The sequence below is a fragment of the Myotis yumanensis genome, unplaced genomic scaffold, assembly GCF_028538775.1.
Source record: "Myotis yumanensis isolate MYYU_CA2020_CCGP unplaced genomic scaffold, mMyoYum1.0.hap1 SCAF_5, whole genome shotgun sequence".
Taxonomy (NCBI): Eukaryota; Metazoa; Chordata; class Mammalia; order Chiroptera; family Vespertilionidae; genus Myotis; species Myotis yumanensis.
In genome coordinates, this window is record NW_027223756.1 from 66,889,888 (window position 1) to 66,912,430 (window position 22,543).

The following is a 22,543-nucleotide window of genomic DNA, read 5'->3' on the forward strand; positions in this document are numbered from 1 at the left end:
TGTTTGCCTCAGACACCACTTCCTTTATTTTTTCCTCAATTACAGTTTACATTCAATATTATTTTGTATTCGTTTCAGATGTACAGCACAGTGGTTAGACACCTATATACTTTATAAAGTGGTCTCCCTGATATGTTCAGAAACCACTTGGCACCATCCATAGTTATTACCATATTATTGACTATATTCCCTATGCTGTACTTTATACCCATGTGACTATTTTGTAACTACCAATTTATACTTCTTAATCCCTTCACCATTTTCACCCAGTCTTCCAAACCCCCTACAATTTGTTTTTAAATCATGTTCCTTATCAGTAAAAATAAGTTTCTTTCTTGCTTCTTCTTTCATAAATGCTTTATTCTCATTATATAAAACAAATAGCCTCCCCAACTTACTAGTGTACATTTCCTTAGGGTTTTAAAATGTGCAGAGCTTTCCTATTGAGAAAGTGAATGACTTTAAAAACTGTTTAACATTTTTTTAATTAGATAGTCTCGAATTATTTGAATTCAACAAAATTGAAGGTGGATCTAATCAAGTTGTTAATTAAAAGAACATTAAATATTTTTGATGGTAGATTGTTCAGTGATTTGGGAAATACAACTCAGGAGATTTTAGAAGAATTGTGTATTATTGTTATTGTTATAACAAAAGTTGTTTCATCTCTACATCTATTTAAATAAGTTTTTTTCAGGATTCAAATTAAGATTTGATGTTGAAACCCTAACTCATTCTGAAAATAAATAAATATTTATTCATAGTTATAGGTACTAATTAAAAAAGAAATAGCCTCATTCATCTCATTAACATATACATTTCTAATACAATAATTAATTTACATTTAGTAATTACTCCTCAAAATTTATATTTTATATAAGTTTCTGTGATCAACAAAAAATAACCATTACTTTGGAATTACATACTATTTCAGCTAAGAAATATGAGGTAGGGTACTTCATTAGGATGATTACATTGAAGGAAAATTGTGTGGAGAAACGTAGAATCTAAATGCAAGAGAAAGAGAACTACACCAAATTTTAAATCATTAAAAATTTAATTATAGACTTACTTTTAACTTTAAAATTATGGCTTTAAAACACTTCTTTTAACTTGAAAATTATGGTATTAAAACACTTTGGACTTTTATTCCATTCTATACATTTAAAAAGAACGATGCAATGGTTTATTTTTATTTATTTATTTATTTATTTATTTACTTATTTATTTATCTTAATCCTCACCTGAGGATTTTTTCCATTAATTTTTAGAGATAGTGAATGACAGAGAGAAATATAGATGTGAGAGAAACATATCGATTGGTTGCCTCCTGCAGGAGCCTACAATCAAAGTACATGCCCTTGACTGGAATCAAACCCGGGATCCTTTGTTCCTCAGGCCAACACTCTATCCATTGAGCCAAATTGGCAAGGGTTGCAATGGTTTTATATTAACACTAGAGGCCCGGTGCACAAAATTCATGTTCGGGGGGGGGGGGGGGGTTTCCCCTCAGCCCGGCCTGCACCCTCTCGCAATCCAGGACCCCTTGGGGGATGTCTGACTGCCAGTTTAGGCCCAATCCTGCAGGGATCCCTGTGGGATCCAGCCAAAACTGGCAGTCAGACATTCCTCTTGCAATCTGGGACCACTGGCTCCTAATCGCTCACCTACCTGCCTGCCTGATCCCCTCTAACCACTCGCCTGCCTGCCTCATCACCCCTAATCACTCTTCCTGCCTGCCTGATCACCCCTAACCACTCACCTGCCTGCCTGATTGCCCCTAACCACCTTTGCCTCACCCCCACTACCAAGGCTTTGTCTAGAAAGACATCCAGAATGACGTCCAGAAGGTCGTTCAGCTGTCTGGTCTAATTAGCATATTACCCTTTTATTATTATAGATATAAATGTTTTTTTGGAAGCTTCAAACTATATCATTAGAAATTATTTAAATAAATGATAAAATGTATGTGTCCATTTAAGATGTATGAGGGTTTCTATAGTTTTAAAAAACTCTTTCAAGTGATATCAGACTATTTTACATGATAGAAGACTATCTAATTTTAGAATCAAATGGAGTTGAGATATCAGTGTCATTCCATAATATCAAATGTAACAAAATTTATTTTCTTTCTCAAAATTTGTATTAAGATATAAATTATATTTCTAAAAGTATATTTCAACATTCTGATTATTTATTCAGCATATTCCAAGTATGTCCAGTTCTTTGTACGCCATTTTGGGCATCAGTGATCCAGAATATATATGGGATTTACAGCAACTATAGCAATACTGGGAAAGCCCAAAGGTAATTTTATGTGCTCTTTTCATAGCAAGCCTGTGTCAGTATCCCCTAGATTCTTCAAGGATGGAAGACAAGTGATGGCCGTGGAAGTTTTATATAGTGGAGCAGGGTCCCTCGGGCCAATACTAAGAAACAGATCATACTGGCCTAAGAGCACAATTTTCTGGATATTCCTGTAGACACCCCTGGATTCTTTTTTTTAAAAAATACATATATTTTATTGATTTTTTTAAAAGAGAGGAAGGGAGAGGGATAGAGAGAAACATCGATCAGCTGCCTCCTGCACACCTCCTACTGGGGATGTGCCTGCAACCAAGGTACATGCCCTTGACCGAAATTGAACCTGGGACCCTTCAGTCTGCAGGCTGACCCTCTATCCACTGAGCCAAACCGGTTAGGGCACCTCTAGATTCTTTTACTATTTTCAGTTTGGACATGAAGTGAAAGCTGCCTGGAGATATAAATTCATTCTTTTCTTAAAGACCATTTATTTATAAACCCCATTTTCTTTTTTTTCTTTTTTTTAAAATATATTTTTTATTGATTTTTTACAGAGAGGAAGGGAGAGAGATAGAGAGTTAGAAACATCGATGAGAGAGAAACATCGATCAGCTGCCTCCTGCACATCTCCCACTGGGGATGTGCCTGCAACCCAGGTACATGCCCTTGACCGGAATCGAACCTGGGACCCTTCAGTCCTCAGGCCGATGCTCTATCCACTGAGCCAAACTGGTTTCGGCTATAAACCCCATTTTCTACTTACATGGCTTGGAGTTGCTGGTTGAAGCAAATCACCATCAGAGTTCCCAGAGAGACAAACAAATGGAGAAATAGCAACTCTTCCTTCCTTGCAGCTCATCAAGTGAGACACAAGTTGGGAGTCTTCACATTCTTTCCCTGTGAAATCTGGCCATAATAGGTTGGGATAAATTCGTTTTTAAAAATTAGCCAAATTATCAAGCCTTATGTACCTGCTCTGGACCATGCAATTTTCCAGAACCTATATCATAATGAAGACTGAGTAAGATATATCATATAAAGTAAATAGCATATCTTGGCACAGAATATATTCAGTAAATGTTAGCTATTAATATTATTATCAATACAAAATTTTGTTTTATATTTTATATTAGTTGTTTTGATCAACATGTAATAAAAATCTAAATATAAATATATTTTTATTGATTTCCTAGAGCAGTGGTTCTCAACCTTCTGGCCCTTTACATACAGTTCCTCATGTGACCCAACCATAAAATTATTTTCATTGCTACTTCATAACTGTAATGTTGCTACTGTTATGAATCATAATGTAAATATCTTATATGCAGGATGGTCTTAGGTGACCCCTGTGAAAGGGTTGTTAGACCACCAAAGGGGTCGCGATCCACAGGTTGAGAACCGCTGTCCTAGAGGAAGGGAAAGGGAGAGAGATAGAAACATCAATGAGAGAGAATCATTGATTGGCTGCCTTCTGCATGCATCCTATTGGGGATTGAGCCTGAAACCAGGGCATGTGCCCTTGACTAGAATCACAGCTGGGACCCTTCAGTCCGCAGGCTAATGCTCTGTCCACTGAACCAAACAGGCTAGGGGCAAAGACGAAATTTAAATTCTATGCTCTTTAACACATAATTATTGTTATTTTCTTGGTACTTTTTCCCACTGAGCTCAGACTTGGCCTCAAAATCTATCTAGACAGGGTGTTCCAAGTAACCACTATCAGTAGGATTGGAAATATTTTTTCCAATCCTTTTCTTACAAAGCACCAGATTACACATTCAAAATTGGCTCCAATTTATAATGGAGGCAAGATACTCACTTTGCCTCCTCTGAGATGCTCACAGTGCACCACTGTTATTATCTGCTTTTGTTCATGTTGCTTCCCACTTTAATAGACCCAGAAAGCTACAACTCCTTGACTTTTTTTCAATTGAGGATGGTAGGATATAACATAATCAGGAAATTACTACCCACAGCTCAACCCATTCCCTTTATCCTAGTAACTTATTTCCTCTTTACTTTCCCCTAGAAGAAGAGTTCCAACTAATAGCTTGTGAAACACAATAGCAAAGATTAATAGGGTGTGCCTATGTGCTAGGCACAGTTTTAAGATATTCACATATGTTACCTTAATTATTTAAACCTCACTCAAACTAAGTAGATAATACTATTGTTGAGACAATTGAAGCATGAATATGGTGATCATTTGTCCAAGGACTCACTGCTAATAAGTAGCAGAGCCAAAGTATACATCCAGGTATCTGCTAAGAGTCGATGTTTGTTAACACAATGTATATTTCTTCTCAAGGGAAAAAAGGTGACTAAATAGTCTCTAGTTTCTCTTCATTTTCATAGATGTTCTTACTCCAGGCTTGTCCCAAAAGCAACCTTTAATCAAGATGGTTTATAAATGACTCTATTGAGTTTCAATCTCCATTGCCCTTTTAATTTTTAATAATGTCTTTCTTTGGAAAGCAGAAGGAACCTTCTAATTCTAAGAGAGCCTGATATTTCCAGGGCTCTGTTCTTCTTCTGGGATAAAATATTCTTAGGCAAGATTACTTATGTTTTAAGTTGTTCCACAATGAAGATAGATATACTTACTTATTTTTGACAATGGAAGTTGATATTCCTGTTTCATGTCAGCCAATTTGGAAACAATTAGTAGGAAGGAGGCAAAGTCCTTTGTAATTTGCATGTTATATTCATGTAAAGCAGCATTAAAATCCTCAGGGAGATCCTCAAGGAACACCTAAATGATCAAGGAGATCATCAAGAACTCAAAATGGTGAAGTATTTTGTGGAGAGGTCCATATACATTCCGTGAAAACTGAAATTTTGGAAGAAGGCCAAAGATCAGTGCAATATGATTCTTCAATTATCTATTTCTTTAACAATATAACGCTTTTGTTCCTTCATCTATGAAATTAAAGTAACATTCACTTTAGTTTCCATTTGCATTTATCAAAACCAATAACTTTGCTCCTAAAAATATGCTTTCATGCTACTTCATCTAAACCACTTTTTAAATATAATCATGGCTTCAAATGAAGTAGACTTGTGAACAGTTCAAAACAAATCTAGTGATATATTTGGAGAGCAAGCAACAATACAAAATATACTTCCATGCCTGGAATAAACCTCACTCCTTTGTGAAGGTTATGAAAACCTCACTGGATTCATTTTGTTAATTATTCTTCCACATTACAATCCTATCTAATAATAGAGGAACATGGTAATTAACCGTAACTTCGCTACCCTTCCCATTGGCTAATCAACAAGATATGCAAATTAACTGCCAACCAAGATGGTGGCCGGCAGCCAGGCAGCTGAAGTGAACAGGAGGCTTGCTTGCTCCAGTGAAGGAGGAAGCCAAGGTTCCCAGCCTGCCGCTGCCAGCCTCTGAGCTGCACTCTAAGAAACAATGTTGCAATTATAGAAGCTAAACAATCCCCAGAAACCTGCTTTCAGCCATCAGAGCTGGAGCGAGCAGGACCGCAACAGTGTTAGAATTACAGAACCCAAACAAACCAGATACCTGCTTTCAGCAGCCGAGGTCTCAGAGCTGGAGCCGAGCCTCAGAGCTAAAGCTGGCTCTCAGCTCCAGTGACAGCCATAGAAGTTAAATAAATCCCAGAATTAAAAAAAGAAAATAAAAAAAGGAAAGGTTGGGAGCTCTGAAAACAGCCCTCAGCCCCTCACCCAGACTGGCCAGGCACCCCAGTGGGGACCCCCAACCTGAAGGGGGTGTGACCAGCTGCAAACAGCCATCATCCCCTCATCCAGGCTGGCCAGTGAGACCCCCACCCTGATCCAGGACACCCTTCAGGGAAAACCAGCCGGCCCCCACCCGTGCACCAGGCCTCTATCCTATATAGTAAAAGGGTAATATGCCTCCCAGCATCGGGATCAGCAAAGCCTCGAGGCCTCCCGAACCCGGGATTAGCAGAGCCGCGAGGCCTCCGGCACTGGGATCAGCGTAGCCGCGAGGCCTCCTGGCACCGGGATCAGCAGAGCCGTGAGGCCTCCCAACACTGGGATCAGTGGAGCCATGAAGCCTCCTGGCCCCTGGAGCAGAGTGACAGGGGGCAGCGCCCAAACCCCCTGATTGCCCTGCGGCTCTGTGTGTGACAGGGTGCGGCGCCCCAACTCCCCCATGGGCCCTGCTCTGTGGGTGACAGGGGGTGGCGCCCCAACTCCCCTATCAGCCCTGCTCTGTGCGTGACAGTGGGGAGCTCCCCAACCCCCTGATCGGCCCTGCTCTGTGCGTGACATGGGGTGGCGCCGCAACCTCCCCATCGACCCTGCCTTGAGTGTGACGGGGGGCGGCGCCCCAACCCCCCAATCGGCCCTACCCTGAGTGTGACTGGGGTGGCATTGCAACCTCCTGATCCGCCCTGCTTTGTGCATGACAGGGGGCGGTGCCCCAACTCCCCAATCGGCCCTGCTCTGAGCCCGACCATGGGCTGCACCTAGGGATTGGGCCTGCCCTCTGCCACCCTGGAATGGGCCTAAGCCAGCAGGTCATTATCTCCCGAGGGGTCCCAGACTGTGAGAGGGCACAAGTGGGGCTGAGGGACATTCCTCAGCCGCCAGTGCACAAATTTTTGAGCACCAGGCCTCTAGTCCTAGCTAATAAAAGAGAAACATGCAAATTGACCATAACCCCGACACGCTTCCCATTGGCTAATCAGCAGGATATGCAAATTAACTGCCAACCAACTTGGCGGCCGGCAGCCACGCAGCTGAAGCGAACAGGAGGCTTGCTTGCTCCAGTGACGGAGGAAGCCAAGGTTTCCCTGCCTGCTGCTGCCAGCCTCTGAGCTGCACTCTAAGCAACTATGTTGCAATTATAGAAGTTAAACAAGCTCCAGAAATCTGCTTTCAGCCAGCCGGGCCTCAGAGCTTAGAGCTGCAGTGATGGCAACAGAGTTTCAATTATAGAAGCCAAACAGACCCAGAAACCTGCTTTCAGCCAGCTTCGGCTTCAGAGCTTAGAGCTGCTGTGATGGCAACAGAGTTTCAATTATAGAAGCCAAACAGACCCAGAAACCTACTTTCAGCCCTCAGAGCTGGAGCCGGCTCTTAGCTCCAGTGACAGCTATAGAAGGTAAATAAATCCCAGAATTAAAAAAAAAAAAGAAAAGAAAAAAAGGAGAGGCTGGGAGCTTAAGTTGCCCTCCAGCCTGAAAATGGTTCTCAGGCCCTCACTCAGACTGGCCAGGCACCCTAGTGGGGACCCCCACCCTGAAGGGGGTGTGACCAGCTGCAAACAGCCATCAGCCCGTCATCCAGGCTGGCCAGGCACCCAAGCGGGACCCCCACCCTGATCCGGGACACCCTTCAGGGCAAACCAGTTGTCCCCCACCCGTGCACCAGGCCTCTATCCTATACTACAGGCAGGGCGGGACAGCGCGAGCTGCCATCTGGGCCCCATGTGCAGCCCTGGGCAGCGGGGCATAAGCCCCTCCCCCAGCCAGGACCCCTGTGTGCCACCTGGGCCCCCAGCCGGGACCCCTGTGCCGCCTAAGCCCCACACTGCTAAGCCCCGGCCCCAGCCGGGACCCTATGACTATTGGAGAGCAGGAAAGTGCCACTGGGCCCTGGGTCGCTGTGGTGATCCAGCCATCAGTGAGTAGAAAAGTGCGGCCTGTAGGCAGCCCCCAGCTGCGCCTGATCCGGGAGCAGGAAAGCAAGCCCGGCCTGCAGGCAGCCCCAAACGTTGCCTGCTCCCCGGTCGCCATGGTGATCCGGGAGCAGGAAAGCAAGCCTGGCCTGCGGGCAGCCCCCAGCTGGGCCTGCTCCCTGGTCGCCATGGGGATCCGGGAGCAGGAGAGCAAGCCTGGCCTGTGGGCAGCTCCAAGTTGGGCCTGCTCCCCGGTTGCCATGGAGACCTGGGAGCGGGAAAGCCCGGCCTGTGGGCAGCCCCCAGCTGGGCCTGCTCCCCGGTTGCCATGGCGATCCGGGAGCAGGAAAGCCTGGCTTGCAAGCAGCACCCCCATCCTGGCCATAGCTCAAGGGAGAGTACAACATGCAGTGGAGGCCAGGCGCCTGAGAGATCAACACAGAGGGGCTCCTGCTCCAAGCCTCCATGGTGTGGCTGGGGGCAGGCCCCCAGCAGACACACACGCAGACACACACACACACACAGTGCCTGCTCTGAGCCTCCAATGTGGCTGGGGGCAGACCCCCAGTGGGGACACACACACACACACACACACACACACACACACACGGGATGCCTGCTCCGAGCCTCTGCTGCCAGACTGTGGCCATCAGTAGGACATCCACTGAGGGCTCCCGGACTGTGAGAGGGGCAGGCTGGGCTGAGAGAACCCCACCCCCCAGTGCATAAATTTCGTGCCTCTAGTATTAGAATAATAAACAAAATCAGCAAAGTTGCAGTATATAATATCAACATTTAAAATTGAGTGGTGTTTCTGTACACTAAGTATATGAAAAGGAAGGCAATCTCATTCACAATAGCATCAAAAAGGATAAAATACTTAGGAATAAATTTAACCAAGTTAGTGAGACATCTCTATACTGAAAAGTATAAAACACTGATGAAAGAAGTTATAGCAGACATGATAATGGGAAGACACACCATGTTCATGGATTGAAATAATTAGTACTGTTATGATGTCAATACTTTCCAAGTTAATCTACAGAGTTGATGCAATTCCTAACAAAATCTCAATGGTATTTTTTACTGAAGTAGAAAAAAACAATCTTAAAATTCATATGGAATCATGAAAAATCCTGAATAACCAAACTTATCTTGAGAAAAAAAGATCAAAGCTGGAGGCATCACACTTCATTTCAGAATACATTACAAAGCTACAGTAATTAAAACAGTATGGTACCAGCATAAGGACTGGCATATAGATCAATGTAATAAAATAGAGAGTCCAGAAACAAACCCATAGATATGTGGTAAGCAGATCTTTAATAAGGGAGCCAAGAACATACAATGAGGAAAGGAGAGTCTCTTCAACAAATGGTGTTGGCAAAACTTGATATACACATGTAAAAAAAATAAAATTGGACCCTTACCATACACTCTATATAAAAATAAACTCAAATGAATTAAAGACTTAAATGTAACACCTAAAACCAAAACTTATAGAAGAAAATATAGGTATATTGGTCTTAACAATACTTTTTCTTTTATATAATAACAGAAGTATAGGAAACAAAAAATAAACAAGTGGGACTATATCAAGTTAAAAAGCTCTGCATAGAAAAGGAAATAATAAAGTGAAAAGGCAGTTCCAGAATGGGAGAAAATATTTCTAAACCATCTATGTGATAGAGGCAAAGAACTTGAATAGACATTGCTCCAAAGAAGGCATACAAACAGTCATCATGTGTGTTAAAGTTGCTCAACATCACTAATCATGAGGGAAATGCAGATCAAAGCCACACTGAGATATCATCTCATACCTATTAGGATGACTATTATCAAAGACAAAACAAACACACACACACACACACACACACACACAAAGATAAGAGTTGAAGATGTAGAAAAATCAGAACCCTTAGACACTGTTGTGGGAAATGTAAATTGGTATAGCCATTATGGGAAACATAGGGAGGTTTCTTCAAAAAATTGAAAATAGAACTACCATATGATCCAACACTCTCACTTCTGGGTATATATATACAAAGAAATTGAAATCAGGATCTTGAATAAATATGTTGATCCCTATGTTTACTGCAACATTATTTACAATAGTCAAGCAACACAAATGTCCATCAGTAAATGAATGGATAAGATTATGTGGCACATACATACAACAGAATATCATTTAGTCTTTAATAAAAGGAAATATTGCCATTTGAAACATGAATGAACCTAGAGGATATTATGCTAAGTAAAATGAGCCAATCATAAAAAGACAAAAAACTACATAATTCTAATTATTAAAATAGTCATGCATCGAAGTAGGGAACAAAATGGTGGTTGCCAGGGGCTGGGTGGAAAAGGAAATGGGGAATGGTTTTTCATTGAATATAAAGTTTCTATTATGAAAGATAAATACGTTTTAGATACGTTCTGTACTACACAGTACCTATAGTTAATAATACAGTATTGTACACTTTAAATACATTAGGAGAATAAATATCATGTTATGTTCCTACCAAAAAAAAAAAACACACACAAAAGCACAAGAAAAATTGTGGAGATGACAGATTGAGTGTCTGTATATTTCATATTTTCAAACTCATTAAGATATATACACTAAAAATGTGCATTTTTTAGTATCAATTATACCTCAATAATGCTAAAAAATAAGGTAAACATATGTATACCTACTTAGTATGTTATCAAATCAGCTACAATATATTTACCCTGTTTTAAGCTATGTTTAGGACATATGCTAAGTATAAGTATACACTTATATATGAAAATAAACAGGAGTGAAAAAAATTCTCATTTTTTTTAGCTTTCATTATTTTGGTTAAAAAGTCAGCTATCAATCTTATTGCTCTTTTCAAGGAAATGTCTATTGCAGTTCTAGCTGATCTATGATTTTCTCTTTGTTTTTTATTTCCATTAGTATTAGTTTAATGCTTATTTATATTTATCTTTCTTGAAGTTGACTACACTTTTGAAACTATGGAGGGCTATCTTTCATCAGCTTCAGAAAAACTCTCAGCTATTAGTTCTGAATACTTCCCCACCATTTTTCTCCTTCATCTTCTTCTAGGATATTAACCCTTTTGAGTATGATTCACATGTCCCTTATGCTATCTGCTTTTATTTTCATTTTTTTTCCTCCTGGTGCTATAGTTAGAATACTTTCTATTGAGCTGTCTATCAACTTACTGATTCTGACTTCTGATATGTATATTCTAATCAGATATTTTTTTCAATACATTTTATTGATTTTTTACAGAGAGGAAGGGAGAGAGATAGAGAGTTAGAAACATTGCTGAGAGAGAAACATCGATCAGCTGCCTCCTGCACACCTCCCTTTGGGGATGTGCCCGCAACCAAGGTACATGCCCTTGACTGGAATCGAACCTGGGACCTTTCAGTCTGCAGGCCAATGCTCTATCCACTGAGCCAAACTGGTTACGGCTCTAATTAGATATTATATTTTTTTCAATTTTGTAATGTCCATTGATTATTTGGTGAAATTCTCATCCTTTCACCACTTTTAGCTATCTCTTCCCTATTTTCTTGAACATATTAATCATACTTAAAATCCTTTTATCTTAACTCCAGTATCTGGATCATCTGTGTGTCTACTACTATTGTCTGCTTTCCTTCCTGGTAAATTGGTCATATATTCTTGTTTACTCAGTTGTGTGTGTTTTTTTCATTTGGGCGATTTTTTTTGGTGTTTACTTTTTAACCCCAGAAAATGTTTTAGGAGGACATGAAAGGTTTTAAATGGTGTTATCTTCCACCAGAATGAGTTCTACCACTTTTCTGTTTGGCCAAGTGAATGAAGGCGTGATCACTTCAGTCCAATTGTAGATTGAAGTGGGTTGGTTCTTTTTTCCATTTTTAATGAGTCTCAGTCATTATCTGATTTATCTCTGTTTTTACATCATGGTCCTCTTAGGATTTTAGTATGAGGCTGATTGCACTCGTCTTCTCAGCCCTAAAAGATTGCCAAAAATCCACCTCTTTCCGCACTTACTTTTATATCTTACAGCCCTAAGTGGCTCAAATATGTCTTGAAGGGGATACAAACATAAATGAATGTCGAACCCCTCCCTCCAATAAGATTTCATTTAAGAAATGCTATAAGACTACAAAAAAACTGGTTCAGTGCCCCAATATTTCGTGAAGATCTGGTACCCTATCAATGTTCAGTGGTTAAAACTCACTCTTTCATGTTTCTAGTCTGTCACTCCAGCCGGATGTGATTACTAATAGCTTTATTGGTTGGTTTTTTTGTTTTGTGTGTGTGTATGTTTTGCTTCTTTATGGCATAGCAGAGGCTCTCTGCATATGCTAAATACAATTTTCAACTCATTTCTAGAATAGAGAAATTCTTTGGAAGAAAAACCCTAGTTGGAGATTCCTATCACACCTTGGATAAGTTCTTGACATTTTATCACTTTAGCCAATCTAATCCTCATTATGTTCACAGTTCTCCCTTACAATAGGAGTGATGGTCATCTACCTAAAAGTGCACAAATTTACAATAATACTTAAGGAAAAAAAGAGAGAGACAGAGGAGACCTCTACTCAAAACCATATTTTGTTGTATTTTTGTAATGATGACTTTTTGTAAGAATAGAGATACTGAATTTTATTTTAGAAGTTAACTATTTATTAATTTAAACAAAATATTAAATAATAGTTCTATGATGTACTTGTGATTATAAAAATGTGAAGCTAATATAGTTGTGCCTAAAGTTGTGTTCACTAGTCTAGAGAACATTTTGTGAGGCATATGATTTGTAATTTGACATTGAAGGTTAGACAATGTAGATGAACTCTTCTGTTTTTGTTCCTTCTCACCTTTTACTAAAGTTATGTGGTATAACCAGCCTATCCCACTTTCTCAGATTCTAGTGGAGTACATTACTAACAGTATTTAATGTTGATTTTTATAGGAAATCATGATCAAGAAAATGTTGCAAATAATATTGCAAAAGGGTTTTCCTGTTTTTAGTCTATGTGAGTCAAGAAATGATTTCTTAGATGACTGTTCTAATCTTTTCTTCAGGAAGGACTTTCTAGCTCATAACATATACTTGCTGTCCACAGACCTACCTCCAGGTAAAAAAAAATTTTAAGAGAACTGTAGATTCAATGACAGTAATTATTAGTTCATTTAATGTACAATAACCTACATTTTTCCTTTGGCCACTAAATACTATAATTTGGCACTTTCAAATAGAAAACATGAGTAAAGTTTTTTATCCTATATTTTCCTCAAGGCATTTAATCTTTTGATAGATTTATAGGAGGAAATTTATGAATTACAAAAAGAAAAAATTATTTGTATATAAAACAATTGAATCCTACATTTCACAAAATCCTACTGCTGTTGAATCATTTATGGTAGGAATTATTGATCTGAAATATTTAGTGTTATCAGAATCATAAATTTTACCTTTGATTGATAAAACTTGACAGTACTTTCTTGGAACTTTGATGGAATATATCTTCTTCCAAACAGATTTGCCAACACCAACATGAGCTTTTCCATAACATCTTGAGAAAAACATTTTGAGCCTACATAAAACAAAGTATTTTGTTAATAAATGTAAAAAAAAAGTATGTTAACACCATATTTGATGTTTACATTGAATATTACTTTGTATTTCATTTCATGTAAACTAAAATTTTTGACAAATACAGCAACTAAGGAATGATTCCTCTGCTGGCAGTTTTATGTCTATGCCTTCTTTTTTATTCTTGCTACTCCCACTCTACGTGGGACCTTAGTTATTCTAACCATGAACTGCATTATCTCCTTGCCTAGATTCTTCCCTCTTCAGTCTATTATCAGTTTTCCTAAAGCATTTTATGATCACATCTCTCACCTATTCAACAATCTCCGATTATATCTTAGTGTATCATACACAGAATCCAATCTCCTCAGCCTAGCAATTAAGGCTTTACAAAATTTAGCCCACGAATAGCCTCTCCCTACCTTATCTTTCTGCCACTCATATTTAGATATGGTCAACTTGACTTACTTTCAGTCCATCACAACACATGCGAATTATATTGCAGTGGTTTAAAAGGCACTAAGTTAATAACTTGGGCTCTGGAGTCAGACTACTTATATTTGAGTCTTGGCTCTGACACTTACTAAAAATTTGTGGCCATGGCATTTTATTTAACTTCTCTGTGGCTCAGTTTTCTCATTTACAAAATAGCGATAGCCATGTTATCTACCTTATAAAGTTACCAAACTTTCTATCTCCATGTTTGTAACCACATACGCTGCCCTCTCTCCACATATACACATAGTAATAAACACAAACTGCACATCCTGTAACATGAAATTATTTCTCCTTTCACAGAGCCTTTGGGAGGACGGTTTCCTGAGTATCCTTGTTTCATCAAACAATGCATGTTCAGAATATAGTAACTAGAACCATTGTGCAAAATAGAGTATTTCTATCAACTGATGATAGAAGACAAAGTAATCCTGCAAAAGGCAGACTTCACCAGGCATTAGGAAGTCTAAAAATTTTAAATACAAAGTGGGAAACATTTCTCTCAAGGACACTGTTTAAGGGGTCTATTTAATTATAAAAATCAAACACTGATTTAAACGTAATATTATTATACAGGCATTGTAAATGGAATTAACAAAAATTAACATAAAATTGGCAAAAATAAACTTAGGGTGAAGATAAGATTCTAGATTTTGCAATTAATATACTATGAGCTATTTAAATAGAGTATACAGTTATATTCAAAGAAAAAATATTGGGAGAAAATATTCATAAATAATAGCAAATATGTTTAACATAATGCTTTCCTTTTTCTAAGCATATACTAAATTTAATTAAAATAAAATGTTTATGAAAATATTATATATTATTTAATGTGTTCTGAATCCTGGAGTCAAGGAATCACTGAAGTTAATAAGAAGTTGACATTTTAAAATAGGTATCACAAAATATACCTACATATAATCTATATTAGTAGGTATATAAAAGTTTATTTTGCCTAATTTGGTATCTCTAAATTATCTGAATATTACCTTTTATTTTCTTGGTAGAAAAAATATTCCTGAAATGCTAACTTCACTATAGCCTCTATTGCTAATTTTAGTATACGCAAGAAACATTAAGCTTACCTTTATGGGTTGGCTGACAGAGATTATGGAAAAGGCCACTTACAAGAAAACTGACAAAAACAAGATTAGAAGGCTCGTGATAATGCAAATGTGATACAAGTCCAGCAAAACCCATCGGATTACCTTCTTGATCTAGATAGCCCTAAAAAACAAATATAATCTATTAGTTTGACTCAATTCACCATTTTTATTAGTCAATAAGTAATGCATCAAGTGCCAGTTTAAAATAGTAATTAATCTATACTAATAAAAGGGTAATATGCTAATTAGACTGAATAGACCGGACATCTTCCAGATGTCATTCCAGACGTCCTTCCTGACAAAGCTGGGGCCCAGCCTGGGGTAAGCCGCCCATGGTCCCAGGTGCCAGAGGAAAGCCAGTACCGGCAATTTTCGTGCACCAATTTCCGTGCATTGGGCCTCTAGTGCTAATATAAAAGAGACTGATAATCATTACCTGGCCCAGTGTTGATAATTATATAAATTAGAAGTAATGTTAATCATTGGATATAACATTCTAAAGACTACAATTAGTTCATCATGATAAGAAATAGAGATTTTAGCAATCTTATTTCACAAAAAGAAGTACAATCATACCTCTTTCACCAGGAACTGCAAGGAAAATAAGAAGTAAAGTTTTAACATCTCCATGGTTTTGGGTTGTTTGAAGGACAGCAATGAATGCTTTAGTACTGACAGCACCTTTAAAGAAGAATACTTGAAGTCACACCATGTTGGTGATACAAGATACATTTTTAAATAATATAGGTGTAACATAATTTTTTAAATTGTTCTGTATATTATGATGTTTTGACATCTTAAAAAACCATCCTGGCTGGAGAAAGACCAATCCTCCCAGGTCTAGTAATACATAAAGATAACCACTTGCCTAAAAGCATGCCTATCCTATGCAAACCAACCACACTCAACTTTATACCCACCTACTCCCTTGCCTAACTCACACACCAAGCCAATATTCCTCCTGCCCTAAATCACCCCAGAGCCAGAGCCAGAGACCAGGCAGTTAGAGGTCACCACATAGCCCAAAGCCTTCGGAATTACTCAAATTAGTAAATCCTAAACTGTTTACTCTGACTTGTCTTGCCTTCCTGTGGAAACTCACATAAAGGCAGTGGCCTAAGCCTGCCCCCTGCTCCTGTCTTCTGCCTCCTGGACTACCCTGGTGTGTTCTGCATGTAGTCCAGGATGGCATGCTATCCCTCCTGTGGCTAGGACCTATAAGAATAATACTTTGTTTCTCTAAGCCTCTCCTTTGCCTCCTATTGTGGCCTTGTTGGCGAAGGTAGCGAGGTAGGTATTAAAGGAAAAGGGGACAAAACTGGCTAAGCCTGATTAACTGGGAAGCTACGGCTTCACATACACCCCCGGGGACAGGCGCATCCTTGGCCAAAGTCCCAAGCAGACAGAAAGACTGTCTTTCCAATCTCCCCAGGGAACAACTGGATTACAGAGGGGGGAGGGATAAGCAGTAAAGGGGAAAGTCCTTGGCTGGGCCCATGTACAGTAGAAGCCAGATGATGAAGCAGAACTTTGAGGCATGCGCAGTAGGAGCCACAGTGGAGACAATAAAGGGGAGGGGTCTAGCCTGGGAAAAGGATTGGATGGGATAAGGCCAGGAAACCCAACAAGATTCAGGAAAGGGCTCCAGGAAAACCCAGGAAACATGTTGGACAGTTTGAAAGACAGCCTGCTTGTTTCCGAAACCCAGAAAATATATAGAAGATCAGCAAGGACCTCGGGGCAGCTGCTACTAGAGCCTGCCTGCCCTCTGCATGCCCCGGGGCATATTATTTCTTTTCACCCCAATAAGCCTTGCCACTGTGCTTGAACTTTCACACCTGTGTTGCTGAAATTCTTTTCTCTGACATCTCAAGAGCCCATTTCCTCTGGCAATCGCCTCACCTGATTGACCACCACATAAAAGAATATAAGATATGATAGACATTACCCATATCTATTATAGCACTATATAGGATTCAATTAGATTTCATATTACTTGTTTTACCATGTTTTTAGATGGCAGATCTATCCTTTAACAAACAGAACATATACAACAGAATAATCAGAAATGAATGATACTGCCAAATAATCTGGTAATAAGTGCAAATTGAGTTTAAAAGCTTATAGCCCTTGGATTGTTCTGGAAGAAAATAAGTACCGTATTATTCCATGTCCTGCAATATTGTACAATATACAGAGCAGACAGGGTCCTGTGGGAACCCTAATCAGTCAGTGTATGCCAGATGTTCAAGGCCACTCTGAGTGTGGGAATCCTAATCAGTGTGTTCAAGGCTAATTTTCTATACGCAGCTACAAAAGCAGGGATGCAGCAAGCTATACACTGCACAGGCATGACTTTCTATAGCCCAAATACTGAGGTCACTATTAGGCATAAAGCTTCTTTTGTTTGAGCTTATTTGAGCTTGTATATAAGTTGCCACTGACCAGCCTGTGGTTGGCTCCTATATAGCTCTTATGTTGGGGGCTTCATTGTAAAGATGTATTACTGACTAGCCAAGGTGAGGTTGTTTTGCTAGGATGGTTCCTATGCTTGCTACTGTATTAGCAAGGATTGCTTTGTGTTTGCTATTGTGTTAGCAGAACTGCTTTTTAGAAAAATTTTAAATATATTTTTATTGATTTCAGAGAGGAAGGGAAAGGGAGAGAGAGATAGAAACATCAATGATGAGAAAATCATTGATCAGCTGCCTCCTACATGCCCCTACTAGGGATCAAACCCATAACCCAAGAATGTGCCCTTGATCAGAATTGAACCTAGGACCCTTCAGTCCACAAGCTGATGCTCTATCCACTGAACCAAACCAGCTAGGGCAAGAAGTGCTTTGTTAAATGGCTCCTTAGCAGCAATGGCTATTTGGGCTGCAATAAAGATGCTCTTATATGCCTATAACTTCTCATGTCTTCTCCGTCTTCTAAGACCCAACATCTAAAGAGGTACAGCCCTTGGCAGAGGAACTCAGACCCTACAGGTCCCTTTCACAATGCATATTCACAAAGATGAAAATAAGATTATTTCATTATTAATTTTAAATCTCTCATTCTGGGATTAGACAGAAAATATTTATCTGAAAAATAAAACCTTCAGGAAAATGTGTAACCTTGTTCTGAAGTTCAATTTAATATAAATATAAAATAGTGTTAAAAATCAAATACCAAAAAAAACCCATCCAAAAGATGCACACCTATGCCTAGAAAAATGACTTTAAGATGACCAAAATGATAATGTAATTGTCTTTGAACAGAGGAACTAGGTATGGGTATAATTTTCTTCTATCAACTTTCTAGATTATCCAAATATTATTTGATGAATTAAGGCTACTTTTTTATGAAAAATAGACTTTTACTATAAAATACTCATAAAAATTATTTTTGTTCCTAATGGTGAAAACAGGAATTTAACCCAGATCTTTTTAAATCCATAGCCAGCACCTTTAACTACTATAGAACAATGACTACCACACATGGAAACCATAATCTTGGGTGATGCCAAATGCCCTTCCAGCTACAAATTCTACGATTGATACAGGAGACAAACAAAACTCATAGACCCTCCACTTCCAATTCTTTATTATTCAGGATAGTACAAAGCATTGAAGGCTGATGGAACTGCAAGTTATTGCTACAGTACCTTTGCCTGGGCGTCTTCTGGGTCATCTCCCCTCGAAGCCAAGATCATGAGTCGCAGCACCAGGGTTATGCTGAAGGGAAACTGTCCTCTCAGCTCAGGAACATTGGATTTTATGAGTTTTTGTATTTTGGGGAATGGAATATCAAAGAAATATACATCTCCCAGCAGGTCCTGACCTCGTCTTCCAGCACGTCCAGACATCTGGAAACAGGGAGAATAACAGTGTAAGATTTACCTACATGCTCTTAACATCACATTTAGAAGCCAGCCTTTACATTGGGTTGGAACAAGGAAATTGTGCCTATGTGCCACCATTAAATTACTTCACGTAAAATCCAATTATGTAGCCCTTAGGAAATTTAACAAGGCTGGACAGAGCTGAAAATCAGATGTTTGTCATTATTATGCACTTAATTTCATGCCAAAAACTGTGCTAGATATTTGTATAATCTATAGAAGAAACAAACAAGCAAGCAAGCAAAAAACAAACAAAACAAAACAAAAAAACCAAGAAGACCAGACCCTCATTTCAAGTTTATTTACATCTTAACTTATACCAGTTCTCTCCCTTCCCATCTCCTCCTCCCTCATCCTTTTCTCTCTCACTCTCTCTCTCTCTCACAGACAAGTGTACTGAGTTACAAACCACCATAAAAATTGTGCACAAGTTGAGGAAATACACGAGTGAGGTAAAATTCTGAAACACTACTTGTAAAAGGCAAGTTAAGAACAAACTCTTCACAGAAGTTATATGAGATCTGGGTTTTAAGTGCTTAGAATGTGTGCTAAGTCCTTGAAACTTTTTTTATACAAACCACACAACTATATGAGGTAAATCGAATCCTTATCCCCATATTACAATGCAGAAACCGGGACATGGGAATATCAGAAACTTGCCCATAGTCAAATACCCAAGACATCCTTTAAACGATCCAGGATTCAAACCCTGACATTTTAACTTCCAAATTCATTATCTGAAATATCATAACACCTTGGCTCAGGAGTCCTAAATATGAGGTTCCCAAAGTTGATATGGGAGGAGAGTTCATGCACAGCTTAGAAGCAGGGGGAGAAATAAAAAGAATAGGGGTTATTACATTAGGAGGGGGTGGACAAGGTTCTATAAGGGATAAGAAGTATCTAGAGCACAGCGAGTGCGGCTCATTGGTTGAGTGTCAACATACAAACCAGAAGGTTCAATTCCCAGAGCACATGCCTGGGTTGCAGGTTTGATTCCCAGTGGCGGGAGGGGGGGGGGGGCGGGGGGGGTGCAGGAGGCAACAGATCAATGATTCTTTCTCATCATTGCTGCTTCTATCTCTCTCTTCTTCTCCTTTCCTCTCTGAAATCAACCAATCAATAAATAAATCAATATATATTTTTAAAAGAAGTGTTTAGCAGAGGTTCTCAACCTGTGGGTCGCGACCCCTTTGGCGGTCGAATGACCCTTTCACAGGGGTCGCCTAAGACCATCCTGCATATCAGATATTTACATTACGATTCATAACAGTAGCAACATTACAGTTATGAAGTAGCAACGAAAATAATTTTATGGTTGGGTCACAACATGAGGAACTGTGTTTAAAGGGCCAGAAGGTTGAGAACCACTGGTTTAGAGAGAAAGGTGGGGAGGGGGAGGGGGCGACGGGGAGCACTTTGATAAAATCTTGAATGTTGGCTGATATACCTAAATTTGATGCCTCCAGCAAAAATATTCATCAAATGTTCCTGAGCCAGGAAACCACATGAAGACAAACGATGCCACAAACAGGACATATCTGAGTAAAGAGAAGTGAAATTCAAGAAAATTGTTTTAATACTACGGGGCCAAGAATGTCTGATGAAAGGTAGTGGAAAATAAACTGCCCAGCAAAAATTCAATGCCACTATCTGAGACTAATGAAAGGGGTTTTCCAATAGATCATGTATCAGCAGCAAAAAGGAAAGCATTAAAGAAAGATCCACAGAACAATAATGTCATGTGTACAGGGAATGAACAAGGGAATGCTCACAGACACTTTCAGTGTGTATCTTCCCTATAAATCATTTCATTTAAATTCTTGCAAATCTATGGAACAGTAATTATTATTCCTATTCTGGAGATAAGAAGGATCCGGCAGTTTGCATATCTCACCTGAGGTCACATGTCTGGATAGTGATGGTCACATAGCCTCCAGCTCATGAGCTTTACATTATACCACAGCTAAAAATGCCAGGCAAGCATGACTCAACATCAAGGTGTGCTAGCCCATAAACTGCAGCATGTTGGTAAACTAAAGGCTCATATTTTCTTTATTTTATGGCCATATTTTAGTAATGCAATAGAGAATTAATGCAGATCACAATACCTGTCTGTAATTTAAAGCATCCAGATAGATTGAGTTTTGAGCAAAAACCACAGATTTACAAGGCATATTGATTCCTAAAGCAAGTGTCCCGGTAGCTGTCACTACCTAGAAAGAGAATAAAGCAATTACCTTACAAAATAAGATTTCTATAAGATGCCATATAGTTACTGAATTTTGAACTTCAATTAAACCATAGTGGTGCTCTTGCTCTTCCACAAACACAGCAAGCACATTCCCAGTTCAGGGCCTTCATACCAGTCACTCTTTACTGGGCACATAATGTTCTTTTCCAAATAGTCTTTTATCTGGTTATTCCGTTCTCTGCTCAAATAGCAAAAAGAAATGTATGGCCTACCATATTCAAAATAACCACCCCTGTCATCATTATTTCTCTCCCTGTCCTACAGTATTCTCTTCATAGCATTAATCATTACTTCAAGTAATATTATTTGTTTACTTTGCCTGTGCCAGACCCCAAGCCCCATTCAGCATTGTTTCCCCACACTGAGGACCTGGCGCATGAGAAGTGTTCAGTAAATATTTTTTAACAAATGATTAGAATAGAAAGGGAATTTCCCTGTGAGAACGTAATAATATTTTTACAAACCCTGAGCAATTGCTTACTTCATCACTACAATTTATTTGTGAAGGTTATTTCTATGTGTTAACATATCTATACTAATAAAAGGGTAATAAGATAATTAGACCAGATCGACTGGACATCTTCTGGATGTCCAACTTCCTTCTGGGCAAAGCCACAGTGGCAGGGGCTGAGGCAGAGGCGGTTAGGGGTGATCAGGCCAGCAGGGGAGCAAGCAGTTAGGGGCAATCAGGCTGGTGTGGGGAAGTAAGCAGTTAGGGGTGATATCAGGCCGGCACAGGGGAGAGTAGTTAGGGGTGAGATCAGGCCAGCACAGGGGAGCAAGCAGTTAGGGGTGAGATCAGGTTGGCATGAGGGGAAGCTGTTGGGGGGTATCAGGCCAGCAGGGGAGGGCATTTGGGGGCAATTAGGCTGGCAGGGGAGGAAAGTTAGGCGGCAATCAGGCAGGCAGGCAGAGGTGGTTTGGGGCGATCAGGCAGGCAGGCAAGCAGGTGAGTCACAGATTGTGAGAGGGATGTCCGACTGCTGGTGTAGGCCCGAACCCGCCAGGGCCTAAACCAGCAGTTGGACATCCCCCAAGGGGTCCCAGATTGGAGAGGGTGCAGGCCGGGCTGAGGGTCTCTCTCCCCCACTCCATCCTACTCCCCCCATGGTTCACTGGGCCTCTAGTCTAAATAATAAGAGCAAAATAAAGTTCCATTTCTTCCCTGAATTGCCAAGACAACTGACCAGAAAAGGAGTAGGGAAAACTTTAAAGTTTACTACATGATCCATTTTGGCTTATTTTTTTTCATATTTTGCTGGATATTTCTAATTTCCCTCTCTTTCT

General features: G+C 39.7%; 1 protein-coding gene across 3 annotated transcripts in view; it reads right to left on the bottom strand.

Moving 5' to 3' along the window:
* Nucleotides 1-22,543, bottom strand: part of LOC139010677 (probable ATP-dependent RNA helicase DDX60) — a 103,628-nt gene that overhangs the window by 7,302 nt on the left and 73,783 nt on the right. For all 3 annotated transcript variants that reach the window (XM_070415444.1, XM_070415443.1, XM_070415442.1), the window contains exons 29-35: nucleotides 21,114-21,218; nucleotides 18,766-18,966; nucleotides 15,693-15,797; nucleotides 15,096-15,237; nucleotides 13,392-13,513; nucleotides 4,909-5,056; nucleotides 3,068-3,210 (exon numbers count right to left, since the gene is read on the bottom strand). In XM_070415444.1, the coding sequence (XP_070271545.1) occupies nucleotides 3,068-3,210; nucleotides 4,909-5,056; nucleotides 13,392-13,513; nucleotides 15,096-15,237; nucleotides 15,693-15,797; nucleotides 18,766-18,966; nucleotides 21,114-21,218 (966 nt within the window). The remainder of the gene's footprint in view (nucleotides 1-3,067; nucleotides 3,211-4,908; nucleotides 5,057-13,391; nucleotides 13,514-15,095; nucleotides 15,238-15,692; nucleotides 15,798-18,765; nucleotides 18,967-21,113; nucleotides 21,219-22,543) is intronic.